General features: G+C 38.9%; 1 protein-coding gene across 1 annotated transcript; it reads right to left on the reverse strand.

Annotated features, from left to right (window-relative positions):
* Positions 1-6,367: 6,367 nt before the first annotated feature.
* On the reverse strand, positions 6,368-15,883 carry TCF24 (transcription factor 24). Its single transcript, XM_001378897.3, has 2 exons — positions 15,479-15,883; positions 6,368-6,733 (listed from the first exon to the last, which is right to left on the reverse strand). Exons 1-2 carry the CDS (start codon positions 15,866-15,868, stop codon positions 6,620-6,622), a joined length of 504 nt encoding a protein of 167 aa, XP_001378934.3. The 5' UTR covers positions 15,869-15,883; the 3' UTR covers positions 6,368-6,619.
* Between the last annotated feature and the right edge of the window lie 390 nt (positions 15,884-16,273).

A 16,273-nucleotide genomic window follows, 5' to 3' on the forward strand; every position in this document is an offset into this window, starting at 1 on the left:
GAAAAAAAGAAAATATTTTTTAAAATATTGTTAAGGAAGTGAAAAAGGAGGTAGACTAGTAATAAAGCAAGAGCATAGGATAAAAGGACAATAGCCTGAAGGATATCCCAGTTTTCAGGAAATGGTTAAAGACCCAGAGGTAGGCTTTTAGAGCATTGGAGTAGATTGTTTAAGGAGGATGACATGGACAAGCACTGTATACAAATAGAGGGAAGAGACTGATAATCATCTGTACCAGGGTAAGGGATAGCCATGCTGATGACGACCTGGCTGTATCAGAATATCAAAAGATATTTTAGGGAACAGCTAGGTAGCTCAGTGGCTAGAGCACCAGGCCTAGAGAAGGAAGATCCTGGGTTCAAATATGACCTGAGATATTTCCTAGATGTGGGATCCTGGGCAAGTTACTTAACTCCTACTACCTAGCCCTTAATTCTATGCTGCTTTGAAACCAATACACAGTATTCATTCTAAGATGAAAAGTAAGTATTTTTAAAAAAGATATTTAAAATGGTAGCACATCTGTTTTGTTCTCTGCAGAAAGAACTTGTTGGTAAATATGTGTGAAGAATATGAATATTTTCACTCCTGTGAAATCTGGCATCCACAAATTTCTCAATTAACTCCATTGGTACTTTAAAGTATCAAAGTAGCTTAGCAAAATGAAAAGAACTTGGATTTAGTCAGGAGGTTCAAAGCCTGGCTCTGACATTTGCTAGTTGTATAGCTCTGGTCTGGTATTTCTGAGGCTCAGTTTTTCAGTCTGTAAAATGGGAGCAGCACTCATACTAGATTACCTTCTAGATATCAGACTGAAAAATCACAGCACCACCAAAGCAATTACCAAAAAACCAAGTTTTTAATGAGGACGAGGGAGACAATGCTCTGATGGTCACCATATTAAGTCATACACACACCATACAGAGCCTAGCTTTGAGAAGACACCAGGAATGGGAATTTCCATCCAACTGAAGGACTTGGGATCTTATATGTACTTTAGAGAGTATAGGAAAGGAAGGACCACTGATTGATTGGCTTACGTGGAGGCCAGGGAAAAAGGATTCTAGAATACCTGGGAGAGGCCTAGATAAAAGAAGAGAAACTAAGAAGACAAAAAGGTTCAGATTTGATTATATCTGCTAATCCTATCTAGTGGGATCAATGGGTACATGAAGATTTATAGTTCGGTCTAGGACAAACCTAATAATTCTATTTAGGGTGATACAGGGGTGTTTGAGGTTTTCATAAACTAAGGTTGTTACAGAGTGGTTGTGGGAGAAGCCCTCACAAGCCCTTCACAAAGAGGGGCTTGTTTTTTGTCATAAAGGTAATAGGAAGCTGCTTCTAGGACTGCACGTGGTAGCTTTTCTGGAGTTAACGAGACTTGTGCTTTCAGAAGATATTAGTGTGGTTAAACTATGAGTATGTGTTGTAAGGATTTTGTCTTTTTTTTTTTGGCAGTCGATAAATGGGGGAAGTAGGAGGGAAAGAAAATGGATTTTTGCTGATTGAAAAATGCTAAATTAAATTTAAAAATAAAACAAATTTTTAAAAATGGAAATTGACCATAAATGGAGGGGAATGGAGGGAGGGGATGAGTGATTAGGAGTAAAGAGTAAAAGATTCCTGTTTGATTGTAAACCTTATAAGATAGGAAGAAGGAGTAGGTTTAGGAGGAAAGGTAACAAACTCTATTTTGGACATGTTGAAATTTCAGTTGCATATCAGTCAGCCCAACTGGAGCTCAAAGTAGGTTGTAGAAGTGGGGCCTGGAGCTCAACAGATATGTGTATTTTTTTTAAAATTTCATTTAAACCTGTTTTGGTTATGAATTCCCCTGTAGCTATACTTGTGAAAAGTTTCTCCTCTGGTTCTCTCCTTCATTACATTACAAATTCTCAACATTTAAAAATGGCAAATATTAAGAAAATAATTAGCCAAAATTCAGAAAGATGCCTCTCAGAGACAGCATGCCTAAATTTCCTTTAGTTCCATAGAAATATACAATTAACATGATAAGCATTAGCTTGTATTTTATGGGCATTAGAGAAAGCACATGTGTATTGTGACAGTCTTTCAAAATAAACATTTAACATAAATATTCAAACTGGACATCACTGTTTGATTTGCTATTCATCTCCCCACCAATTTGAATTAGGGACAGTATTTCACAGCAGACAAATTCATTTCTTTCCTTAATAAGACCAAATATTATTGAAAATGCTGATATCTAGGAGAAACTTGAGTTGGCCATCATTCCTAATGACACTTGGCTGCTTGCTCAGGGCTATCATTCCATAATAAACAAACCAATTCCGAGGAAATTCTAAATAATAAGAAATAAAAATACTAAGCTGTTATCAGTTCTCTCTGAGGCGAGGATCATTTCTTTCACTTTATTTTGTACCTCCCACAGCTTATCACAGTGCCTGGCACAGAGAAGACACTTAATATATATTTCTTAAATGAATACATCAAAATAGGTGCCATGTAGGATTTTCAGTGAATAATGATCTCAGTGGGAAATGAACATTGATTACCCGTTCTGGTAATGAACATTCTTTGCATGAATGCAAAATGAAGTTCTTTTTGTTGTTCTGGTCTGACCTTGTGCTTTCACCAGTGTGGACTCTCTGCTAATGTAGATCAATAGCTGGTCTACTTGTAAGAGATAACTTATGCTGTTGTAATGAGGATATATTCATTGTTCATTAATATCTTGTATGTGTACACTTTCTACATGTAGTCCTCTTAGATGGCCAGCATTAAAATAACAAATTGTAATCAAAATAGAATAAATGGTAGGGAATAACCCCAATAATTAATTGATTGGGCAATTGTATATGAGAATCAGTACTCAAAAATCATATTGTGAGTAAAAAAACACAAAGAAAATCTTCTGAAAAGCCTTGGCAAGATATCCTTGCCCAGGGAGCTGTGTGCATGGGTCCCACATCCTGGAAGGCATCCATCTCCCTTGGCTTTCAAGCTACAAGGAAGGGCTCCGCTTTTACCATATATGAAATCAAGGAGACGTTCTGCACACCATTACTCTTTAAAGGGAGGGGGTATCTGTGTAATTTGGGGGGCATGTGATTGTGTGAATCTGGAGCTGAGATAAAAAAAAACCAGCCATAAATTGATTATCATCAGGAGCAAACCATATCCCCAAGGCTGTCTTTGGCGGTTGATGTTTGGCTTTTAGGTGAGCAGCTTTAGAAAAGTAAGTGCTTGGACAGAAACATACAATGAGCCAAATAGCCATTATAATTACATAGTCTTTAATACACTGAATTGCTTTAAATAAAAAGCAGACTCTTCCTGACACTTTTATAATAAGCTTTCCTATTGAAAAGTTAAACCACATTCAACTACCTTTCAATTCCAATGCTACAGACAAGGTATAGATATATACACGTGCAATATTTAAATATACAAACATTATCACTACATTTAATTATCTAGGAAGCCTTTTATTATATGCTATATATTTTTACAAGGCAAGATTTGGGTTACTTTATAAGTAACATACATTCACAACTTGCAAATGTAAAATCACAAGGAAATTTAGGCGCTGTGAACCAGTGAAGCAATATATACAGTCAGTCTTTGCTCCAGATGATCTTTAACCAACTCCATATTCACATGCCTAGACTGCTTAAAGAAGATGAAGGAACAAAACAGATGTGTGTGTGTATACTTAGAATACTTCTATACTGGTGCAATGAAAGCCAGTAGTTTAAAAGTTCAAGATTGTCAATAAACAAAAGGGTTAGCTATGAGAAGGAGCAGGAAAGACTTTGTGTAGGAAAATAAGAATCTGGTTGTTTAATCATTTCAGTCATGTCTGACCCTTCTTGACCCCATTTGGTGTTTTCTTGTCAAAGATCCTGGAATGGTTTGTTGTTTCCTTCTCTAGCTCATTTTACAGGTGAGGAAACTGAGGCCAGCAGGGTTAACAGTGTGACTTGCCCAGGGTCACACTGGTTAGTAAGTAACCCAGGGAAATTATAAACTCAAGTCTTCCTGATTCTAAATCTCTCCATATCCATTGCATCTTTAAGCTGTCCTCAGGAAAATGAGAATAAGAATGCCCTAAACGCATTCCTGTTGTTTTTCCCAGTGAAATCCCCCATTAAATCATGATATTTTTCCTATTATGTAAAGTCTTTTCAGGTTATAAGACTTCCTGTTCTCTGGTTGTGTTCTCTCCCTTGATACTAGTAGAAAACTGAAACCAGTGACCAAACTGGCACAGAACAGCTACACCATAGCACGATAGCTCCCATCATCCCTCCAACTCCATCCCAGAAGCAGGTTTGCCACTGACAACTCAGAGGCCATTTCATGTGGTTAGACTCATAGCATGGTGGATTAATCTGGCCTAGATAGCTCCTGGAAGTTTTTGTCCTGAGCCTGTAAAGCAGATCATGGAAGAACAGAATCTGGGAAGAGTTACAAGTACAAATAACCCAGCAGGTGATGGAAAACTATATGGTGGTATGTAACAAGTTCTATTACTCACAGCCACTTGGTGTATAAAAGATACTATGAAGGCTAAGCATGAATGGAGAAGGAGGTGGATGGGTCATGTATGGGAAATTATGCACAAGAGGTGGTCAGTCTGAATGGGCAGTACTGGTACCCTCTGCGCCCTACTCCTACTTCTCAGACATCTTACTCCACAAGGATCCAGCAGCCTTTCCACCTAGGAAGAACACCCTGCCCCTCTCTATGGTCCCTTCATTTGATCAGTCAATTCTTTGAGGGACCTTCTTGTCAAAGAAAGTATCCAACTGGTCAAGTTCACTCTTTCATTCTCTCTAGTCCTGCCTTGGACTCCCAGGCTTCTTTCTGTGCCCAACCCTGAGCAAGGACCTCCTCTCTGTCTCTGTCTCTCCTCTCTCTGTCTCTCTGTCTCTTTCTCCTCTCTCTCCCTGTCTCTGTCTCTCCTCTCTCTGTCTCTCTGTCTCTCTCTCCTCTCTCTCCCTGTCTCTGTCTCTCCTCTCTCTGTCTCTCTGTCTCTCTCTCCTCTCTCTCTCTGTCTCTCTGTTTCTTTCCTTTCCTTGTCCCTACTTTATAGTTTACTTTCCTGTGCTGTCTTCCTCTTTAGAATATAAGCTCACTGAGGGCAGGGACTGGTTTTTTGGCTTGTATTTATTTATATTCCCAGTTTGATGCAGTATCTAGTGACTAGTAAACACTTAAAAATGCTTATTGACTCGGTACAGAATTCTGCCACCATATTTGCTGAATTTGAATATTAAAAACTATCAATGATATCATATGGAAAATTAATGTGACATTATGTATAAAATTCCACAGGCTGAAAAGACTAGATGGATTTTGAGTTACAAAAATGGCATAAGAATTCACAGATTAAAAACTGGGGATCCACAAGTCAAGAAATTAATCAGTTTAATTCATTAAATTAAGCTTAGTTAATTAAAATAAATCACTTTGACGAAGTCTTCCTATGTGGTAGGAAAGCAGTGCTTTAAGAGGTTCACAGCACCCTCAAGGGAGTGGGTCATTTCTAGGAGTTTCCTACCCAGACCAGACAATTGCCTAAACCAGAACTTGCCTGCCTTATTTTAAGTGACTTTGGGATCTTTTACCGATTATGATTTAAGAGGTTCTCATGACTACTTCTTTCTCCAAACATCTTTCCTTCTGATGCCTGACATCCTAATATTAGGGTATTATTTTTTGGGGGGGTGTGGAAAGGGAGTTAAATACCAAGGACAAACTTTACCTATTTCACAATTTTGCCCAGGGCCCTTTTATTTCTAGAAAGTGACAATCTCATGATTTGTTAGACCTGGCCTTCCCAGAAATTCCAAACTGGAGGTGCTCAGGCAGGGCCTCCTGTATCCCAAACCTCTTTCTCTACGAGTATCTTGGGGGAAAAGGACCAGGCGATTTGTAACTACCAGGTTGGTTCTTGGGAGCATTCAGTACCAAAGAGGAAAGAGGGAAGACAATGTTACATAGCCGGTGCCACAAAGTAGAATTCATGTCTTATGGCACTTTGGCCACTGAAAAAGACAGGAAATCATTCAGGAAGTCACTAGGAGCTTTGCCTCTATAGCATGCTGTCAAAGTAGGTTTTCACTGGGAGAAAATAGCTAAAGATGGATGTCTTTGTTTCCTCATTAGTTTTTTTCCTTTTAAATATATTTGAATTAACTGCTTTCCATAGCACATTTGATTGAAATGTTTCTCTGGATCACTCATAGCTAATAACCATTCTTCATAAAAATTGGAATGTCAGTGAACTGTGGACCCAGTTTGTTATCAAGTAAACACATCAAATTTTCATTTCTGATATATAATAGCAGAATGTGAGTACATATACATACACATACACATACAAATATTTACATATTGATGCTATGTAGTGTACAAGGCTATGTCTGCTAATGATGAACAGAAGACTTTATTAGGATAATGATTTCACTTCACATCTACTTAGTTTGGACACATAAAATTGAACATCGGCATGTGACGTCACTCACAAACCTTCAGAACGTTTCTTTATTATTGTGTGCAGATAGGGATTTGGCACATATTTCTAATAAATATAAGTTTCTTGCTACATTACAGAGCAGGAGGGAGTCTATGGTTGTGAATCTGCTGAAGCATCTCTGGGGTTGGATTTTTCTTCTAACACAGAATGACTCAGAAACTGGCCTGTGGCACCAATGTACAATCTTGATCGCATGGGCCATTTCTAAAAAAAAAGAATATTCAAGTGAGATTCAGAATGTTAGCATCTGTAGCATATATTTAATTTGCATACTGATTACTGAAATAAATGGACCAATTCAATAACTCTGAAAGAACAAAGTCTAGTTTGGAAAACACAAATATTTATCATTTAAAAAAACAACCTAACCATAGTATATACAAATGTACCTACGGATGTGTGCCAAGATATATTCATTTAAAATTTCATTATATTTGCTATTGGTCTGAGAGGCAGCATGGAATACTAGGTAAAGAACTAGCCTTAGCCCCAGGAAGATCTCCACTCAAGATTTGCCTCTGTATTGGCTGTATAACCCTTGGCATAGACCTATAACTCCTTGGTGCTCTCGTCAGCTCTCAAAGCTTATAAATTGTAGCAAAAGTGGCAGCCTGCATTGATAAAGGTACTTTCCTTATCCAAGAAGTATTTATGCCAATGAAATCACAGATCTGGGTCCCATCCCAATATCTGGTCCAAAATTCAAGTTCAGACATTGTTTAAAAATAACTGTCTAGGACTAGGGGGTTGCCCATGCCTGTAATCCCGTCTGCTTTAGAGTCTGAGGCTGATGGATTGCTTGAATTTGGTAGGGATAAAGTGATTAAGTGCCCACACTAAGTCTGGCATCAATATGGTGGTCTTCTATAAGTAAGAGAGCCAACAGGCTGCCCAAAGAGAGGCAAAACAGTTTAGGTCAGAAACTGAGCAGGTCAAAACTTCTGTGCTGATCAGCACTGGGGTCTGGCCAACAAGTGGCCACCATACTTTTAGTCAAGACCAGATAGAGACAAACAACAACAAAACCCAACAAAACACCACTAACTCTTTTTTTAAAACTTTGCATTGAGGACAGCTAGGTGGCTCATTGGCTTGAGAGCTAGGACCAGCCATAGGAGGTCCTGGGTTCGAATCTAACCTTAGACACTTTGTGACCCTGGACAAGTCACTTAACCCCCTCACCTAACCCATTCCACTCTTCTGTCTTGGAACGAATACATACTGATTCTAAGATGGAAGGAAAGTGTTTTTAATTTTAAAAAACTATACATGATAATGTCTCCACAATGCCAAGCCATCAAAATAAGAAATTCAATTGTCTTGATGTTTTACCTACTTGATAGCAAATGTCTATATAATTGGAAAGATCAGAATTGTCTGTTGTTGAGTTTATAACCATCTGAGTGATTAATTTTCTATCCCTTGGCAAATGTCAGAATTATTCAGATATTGTCTATTTGTTATTGGTATATCTATATTGATTTCTATTAATGTTATTCTAGAAATACATTCAAACCATATCATTTAATCCTCCCCATCCTAAAGAGATTAAAAGTGAAATAAAAAACTTAAACTACAAGGCCCACATAGACTATATATTGAGGCAGCATGGTCCAGTAGAAGGCTATCCTTGGAGTCAGAAAGACCTAGATTTGAGTTCTAGTTCAAACACTCATTGGTCTTAACTATTAGAAAGTCACCTAAATTCTCTGAGTCTTAATTTCCTTATTTATTCAAGTCTGATTTGGGAGAGAGTGTTTTTCTTAAAAGCAAACAGTTAAATGATTACCCAAGGTAAGGTCTACCCTGAGGCTAGATTTGAATTTAGGTCTTCCTAAATATTTTGCCCATAATGTAATGTGACCTGAAATAATCTGGCTTTAGTATCTTTCACAACTATAATCTTTGGAGTTTTCTGGGTATGTTATTTTTTCATGTCACCTAAAAATAGGATGATAAATGTAGTAATAGGGATCACTGAGTCACTGAGCAGAAGTAAGATGCTTATGGTCAATGTCAATTTGTCAATGAATGAGCACCACAAAGTTCATTCAATCATTATTGCTACAGTTATGACACAAAACGGTGTCCTTTATATCATGGAAAGGTGTCCTCAACTCCCATGATTTTACTTAGCATAATTCTATTACAATATAAAAACATACATGAAAATATGAAAATTAATTCCATCTGGAGCAGCAAATGTACTACACATTTCTAGATACAATCTATGTCACAGACGGCACTGCGATGATAAGATATTTTTATACTTTAAGGAAGTAGCTTAGGCTAGCATATAGAGGTACTGAAAAAGAATCAGGAAGACTTTATCTGTACAAATCCTGATTCAAATATTTACTAGCTGTCTGACCATGGAAAGGTAAGTCGCTTGGTGTCTATCAACTTCTCTCTCCTTACCTGTAAAAAATTGAGACGGGGCAGTTAGGTGGTACAGTGGATACAATTCGGAGTCTTGAGTCAGAAAGACTCATTTTCCCCAGTCCAAATGTGGCCCCAGACAACTTACTAGCCAGCCCTGTGATCCTGGGCAAATCACTGAACTCTATTGTCCTCAGTTTCTTCATCTGTAAAATGAAGTGGAGAAGGAAGTGGCCAACCACTCCAGTATCTTTCCCAAGAAAACCCCAAATCAGGTCATGAAGAGTCAGGCATGATTAGAAAACAACTGAACAACAACAAATTGAGATAATTGTATCATTCCCTTTAAAGGGCTGTGATGAGGATCAAATGAGATCATTTATATCATGATATCAAATGAGATCATGGTAAGCACTTTGCTAACCTTAAAGCACCATATGTGTGTGTGTTTGTATGCTAGTTATTATTATTATTATCATTGTGAACCTTATGAAAATCAGTCCTGTTATTTCCTGAGCTAGGTAGTTCAGTGGATAGAGTGATATTAAGAGCCTCAGCATTTACTAACTATGTGACTCTGGGCAAGTCACTTAATGATGTTTGCCTCAGTTCCCTCATCTGTACAATGAACTGGAAAAGGAAGTGGCCAACCTCTCCAGTATCTTTGCCAAGAAAATCCCAAATAGGGTCCCAAAGAGCTGGACATGACTGAAAAACTGAATAACAACAAAAATGGAAATAATTACTGCATCTCTTATAAGGCTGTTGAGAGGCTCAAATAAAATAATGTATGTAAAGTGCCTTACAAACCCAAAAGCTAAAAGGGATTATAAAGGGTTAGTCATGACCAAAGAACAACAACAAAATCTAGTTATCTACATGTTGTCTCCCAACATGTGGGCTAGGATTGTCTTTTATTTTTCTTTGTAACTCCTGTGCTTAGCAAAGTGATTGGTATATAGTAAATGCTTAATACATCTTTTTCTTTTTTTTTTTTCAGTTAATTGATTGAACTGATAATAAGGCAGAAATGTGGAGACTCCAAACCAGACATTTATGAATTGGCTACTTTCACAAATCTAGGCCAACACGAAGTTAAAATAACCAGTTCAGGGGGGCAGCTGGGTAGCTCAGTGGATTGAGAGCCAGGCCTGGAGATGGGAGGTCCTAGGTTCAAAGCTGGCCTCAGACACTTCCCAGTTGTGTGACCCTGGGCAAGTCACTTGACCCCCATTGCCTAGCCCTTACCACTCTTCTGCCTTGGAGTCAATATTGACTCCAAGACAGAAGGTAAGGCTTTAAAAAAAAGATAACCAGTTGATTTTACTCTTAAAATAATTATTTAGCACCATTTTGAGCAGCAGCAGAAAACTGTGGAGTCATGAAAAGAAAACTGCTCTTGAAGGCAGAAAATCTGAGTTCATGCTTTATCAGTGGCACTTCACAACCACAAATGACAACTTCTGCAAGCCTTGGTTGCCTCATCTGTACAGTGGACATAATATTTGTTTTACCTTTCTTAAGGGGCTATTGTGATGTTCAAATGATATAACATAAGTAGAAGGCATAGGGGGGCAGCTGGGTGACATTGGATTGAAAGCAAAAGCCTAGAGATGGGAGGGTCTGGGTTCAAATATGGCCTCATACACTTCCTAGCTGTGTGACCCTGGGTAAGTCACTTAACTCTGTTTACCTCAGTTTCTTCATCTATAAAATGAACTGGAGAAGGAAATGGTAAATCCCTCCAGTATCTCTGCTAAGAATACCCCAAATGGGATCATGAAGAGTCAGACACGTGTGAAAAATGTCTGAAAATAACAAAGCAATGAGATAGTGCATGAATACTATATGAGGAAAGAAATCACAACCAAAGGCATCTAAAAACATTTATTTGCCAAGTGCCTCCCTGTGAGAGATTCTGGGGATACAAATACAAAGAATGAAACAGACTCAAATCTCAAGGACTTAACAGTCTATTGTTGAAGATGAGCAGCCCCCTCCAAGTCTTTGGAGAGGCAGCGTGTCCATGGCAGAAAGCAGAAAGTTCAGAACCTGGAGTTTGGAGACCTGTTAGATTTCTGGCTCTGGCACTAGTTTAGTCATTTAAGTGCTCCATCTTCAGTCTACTGGCTTGTAAAATGGACCTAATAGGGGGTGACCCAAAAATCTTGGTGCCATTTTTTGCTATTAGAGCTTAAAACCGCACTAAGATTTTGGGGACATTCTGTACTTAAGAGAGAGGCAGCTTCTAGTTCTGATTTGGGTTCAAGGACTGACTGCCTCTTCAAGTTCTGACACATACTTGTGGTGTAACCCCTGAAAGTCACTTTTCAGAACCTTTCTTAAGTCACTTAACTTTCAGAATTGCAGACATGTCTTCCATTCTACTCTTAGAAGAGCAGACTTCTGACAGTGGAAGAAAGATCTCCTAATGAAGTCACCAGTGTAGACTATATTGCTTCACTTCCTACCTCGCAGGACTGTTTGGAAGAAAGCATTAGAGAAATGTTTGTCATCACAGTGAAGCATACTACGCACAGGGCATGCTTCGGGGATACGTTTTGAGTGTTATTTGAATGTATTCGATATTAAAAGGAACTTTGTTTTAGAGCATATGGTAAATGCCATTTCCATTTGTCTAACAGTAAAATATGGAAACAGTACAATGTAATGTTATAATTCCTTTATGAATAACTTAATGACTTTTTAATTTGTACTCTCTTGGAAGGCTTGTGCCTGGTACAAGCCTTCCTTCTCCTTCCCCTTGTATAATTAGAATCTGCTCCCCAGGTCTCCAATTCTCAGCATCCTACATGTAGGGAGGAAAGTGGGATGCTGGGAGTTGGAGTCCTGGGGAGCAGATTCTAAGTGGGAGGCTGAGAATTGGAGTCCTGGGGAGCAGATTCTAATTGCACACCCTTAAACAAGCAATATATCTAAAGTATCTCTACTTAAAAACTGAAATGGCTTGAGTTTATCAACCTCTTGCATTTCATTTGCACATTGCACTTTGTCAAAACTCAGCAATACCGGAAGATCTCTGCTCTTATTGGAGGCTCTCCTTTTGTAATGTTGTAATGATTTTATTAAAGTTTCAGTCATTACTTATTTCTGGTTGAACTCTGAAAATGGCCTTGGTGTTAAACAGACCAAGAGGAAGATCAAGTTCCTGTTCACTGATTGTAAAATCTCATTATGAATCATTTATTGGCTCCCTTGTCCCTGTACACATGGAATCAAATCCTAAACTGAAAATTATACAATATTTTAAAACTACTGTCTAAAAAATGGATTTAATTTAAAATAGGAAAACTGAAATTTAAAAAGTTAAACTTTGGCAAAAATCTATGAAGAAGATATATTTTTGAGAAATAACCAAATGAAGACTTAAAAAAAGCACCCTTACTTTACATCTTAGAATCAATACTGTGTATTGGTTCCCAGGTAGGAGAGCAGTAAGGGCCAGGCAATGCTAGGCAAGGCATTTTGAAAAATTGCAGTAATAAGAGAAAGAGTACTAATCAGACAATAAGTTAGTCCCAACTTACAGAAAAGCTGTGGTCTTTCTTGGATATGTAATTAGAGTACTTCAAGAATTATTTTGGCTGGTTTTGTAAGAGAATGCAATTGTGCTATAGAAAGTTTGAAATGGAAAAAAAAAAAGACTGGTCCCATGTGTTTAGAATATGTTCCACCTTGTTCCAATGATGTCATAAATAAATATCACAATTCTCCCAAATCATTCGCTCATTCCCCCCCCCCCTATTGATAGAAGTACTAATGGTCTAAATGACTTTTAGAATTTCTACTTTATATTTTATGGAAATATCTTTTTTTTTAAGCTACAGATCTTCTTAGAAAAATGAAAATTATGGGGAAAAAGTCAGATAAATGGTATCTTTTAATTATTTGAAATCTTGATTGCTACTCCTGAGTTTTTTTTTTACTTCAGTTGATACACAATAAATCCTGCTCCAATTCCTTGCTTTCACTCTGTATGTGTCATCCTACCTCAAATGTGTTTCTTGTATACAACATATAGTAGGATTCTGGTTTTTAATCTGCTCTGCTTTCTGCTTCCATTTTATGAATGAGTTCATCCACTCATGATAGTGGAGCGTCTAGGGGACTTTTATGTTTATATCTGCTACAACATCTATACCTTATGGAAACTGTATCTGGGGACATAGTCTTCCAGCATCCCTGGCATTGTAACATCATCAGTATTGATGGTTGATAGGAAGGACTGGAGATCCTTTGACAGATGTGTGATAACTGAGGAATCATTGAATAATCTGTGATATGTAAATGTGATGGAATAATATTGTTCTATAAGAAATGAAAAAAATAGGGACACATAGGTGGCTCTGTGGATAGAGAGTCAGACCTCAAGATCCTGGGTTCAATGTGGCCTCAAATACTTCCTAGCTGTGTGACCCTGGGTAAGACACTTAACTTCAATTGCCTACCTCGTTGGATCCTATCCATTCTAAGATAGAAGGTAAGAGTTTTTAAAAAAGAAGAAATGGGGAAATAGATAATTTCAAGGAGACATTGGAAGACTTATACAAACTGATGCAGGGTGAAGTAAATAGAACCTGAAGAACAATTTATACCAGTAATACTCAAACTTTTTAATATCAGATCCCCTTTGCACTTTTAAAAATTATTGCAGACTCTAAAGAGCTTTTTGTTTGTGTGAGCTATATCTAGCAATATTTGTCTTAATTAAAATTAAAACTTTTTAGTATGTTTATGAAAAGAATTTTGACCTCAGAGACCCCCTAAGAAGGTCTAGAGGAAGCCAGAGAGTCCCTGAACCATATTTTAAGAACAACTGATTTATACTTTAACATCTTTATTATAAAAACGAAAAATTTGGAAAATCTTTATAAACTGATAAACAAAAAGTTGTAAAATCTATGATCAATATAATGATCATCTGTGATTCCATGCAAGATGATAGATTTTAGATGCAGAATGAGATGTATATTGTAACACACATACATATATACCTAATAAGTATGTATTTTGTATATACTCAGTAAGGGAATTTGTTTTTTGTTCAACTGAATTTGTTACCAGGAATTTGTTTTCCTTTTCCTTTTTTGAAATAGGCTGTGGAATGTCGATAAAACATATTTCTATTCATTAAAAGCAGGTTTTTTTAAATAGAAAGGGAAGTGCTAGACGGGGAATATTAATGTACACTTTCTAGGAGGTCACTATATAGTTAGTTTTTTTTGTTTTACTTTGCAACCAGACCTCTTATGGGGTGGAGAATCTGTACATGTCTAAAATGTAAAAACAAAACACATCAATACAACTTTTTAAAGAAAAAAAGACACGTGATTTCTGTGGTGTAGGTGTCCTCTCTCCCACAAAATCTCAACTTCTCACTCTTAATAACTGACAATTTCTCATCCGGAAACCCTGGGATATTTTCATCTGTCCTAGTCGTTTTCCTAATTTGTCGCAGGGATCGACTGAGATACTAATTGTTAAAAGAACAGCGTGTTTTCTGAATTCTAAAGTGCTTAATGAGATAAAGGAAATTTTCTCAGGTTGCTAGGATTTTGCAAACAATGATATCCTATTTAACTAATGGGAAACTCAAAAGCTTCTAAGACACCCTAAGCGAAGCGTTCAGGAAATGCTATGGTGCAAATAATGCTGATGGTGAAAACAAAAACAAAATAAGTGTGGAGGTTAGAACCTACAGTAAATTCACTTGTGCATCATCGCCAAAGCATACTGGAAACCAAAGTCAACTAAAAAGAAATCGAAATCAAAGACGGGAGAACTGCTCGAAAACATGTGCAATTAGTCTCTTCCAAAGCCAAACATCTCTGAGATGGGAGGGGAAGGGTATCTAAGAACACTTTCCTTAATAAAAACAAATTAAGTGTTTTATTATTATTGTCATTAAGTGACTATTGTCATTAAGTGGCAGAATGGGATTGGGTGATAAGAAAGAGGCGCGTTGGGCAAGTCTCCCGTGAGTGCCAGGAGATGTTTGAACGCAGAGGCATAAGCTCCAAGAGGCCACCTTAGGGAGCATCGAGTCCAAAATCCCCTCCCCTCCGCCGATTTTACAGAGGAAGCAATTGAAGCACTGAGAAATTATGGCTCAGTTAGATTTCTAGGTAGCGGGCAGGATTCGAGGACTCCGTCTATCGAGAGGCTCAAATTCATCACTTCCTAAAGAACAGCGAGTTAACCACCTATCCCGTATCCCAGCGGCAACGGCAAGTTCCTAGTTTGTTGACAGCCAGGAGCTGACCATAACCAGGATTACACGTGACCCAGGGGAGGGAAAGGGCCCAGGGTCCCCCGGCTCTGAAAATACAGAAACCATATAAGCAAGAAGCCTGGCAAACAAGTTTTAACTTTACCCCTTTCTACTACAGTCAAATGTTTCATTGTGGCAGGCTGCGAGACCAAGACTTAAGGGTAACCTCTTGTATAAACTTTGCGTCTCCCCCAGGTCAGGGCACAGGACTGTTTCTCGGTCTGAATTGGGTTAGATTAGACTAGACTTGGATGGACCCTGGGGCTGCGGGAGCCTACCTTGACTGGGTGCAAGTAGCCATCGCCGCGCAGAGCGCCCAGCCCCGGATCTGAGGGCGCGTCCTCCTCGTCCTGAAGGCTGCGGGTGAGGTGGGCGATGTAGGTGGTGGCCAGGAGCAGCACATCCAGCTTGGAGAGCTTGGTGTCTGGAGGCACGGAGGGCAGGGTCCTTTGAAGCTCAAGGAAGGCGTGCCGCAAAGTCTGCACCCGGCTGCGCTCCCGGGCAGCATTTGCAGCTGCCGGCCTCCCACTCCCTGCCCGGGGCCCTGGCCCAGGTGTGGCCGGAGAACTGCCAGCGTCCCTGGGGGTGACCGTGGAGGGGAGAGGAGGGTCGGGTTCGGGGCTGGAGCCGGACTGAATGCTCCCAGAGCCGCTGCTGCCGCAGTCCATGGGCGTCTTCTCAAGCGACTTACAACCTGCAAGCAGACAGAAACAGCAATGAGTTCCGCTTGGGGCCAGTGCCCCGCCCGCCAGTCTGCAACCAGGGGAGCAGGACTTGAGGTGGCTACGCGACTGAAACAGAGACAGGCCGCTGGAACCCCCACCCCGCCCGTAGCTTCGGGAGAACTAGTAGCAGGCCCCTTTTCGGCTTGCGCAGTTCAGAAGCGGTTTCTGAATTAGCCAATTTCCTGGTAAACCACCTTATATCCTAAAACATAATCCTTAAATACGTATCCTGGGCATCCCGAGAAAAGTCGAATTACATATTGAATGTAAAATTCTACCTAGGCCCGAGAAAACCACCTAACATCTCAGGTTATACTTCTCAGTGAAGCTTTAAAGGATAAATGTAGA

Source organism: Monodelphis domestica, chromosome 3, assembly GCF_027887165.1.
Source record: "Monodelphis domestica isolate mMonDom1 chromosome 3, mMonDom1.pri, whole genome shotgun sequence".
In the NCBI taxonomy this organism is placed as follows: Eukaryota; Metazoa; Chordata; class Mammalia; order Didelphimorphia; family Didelphidae; genus Monodelphis; species Monodelphis domestica.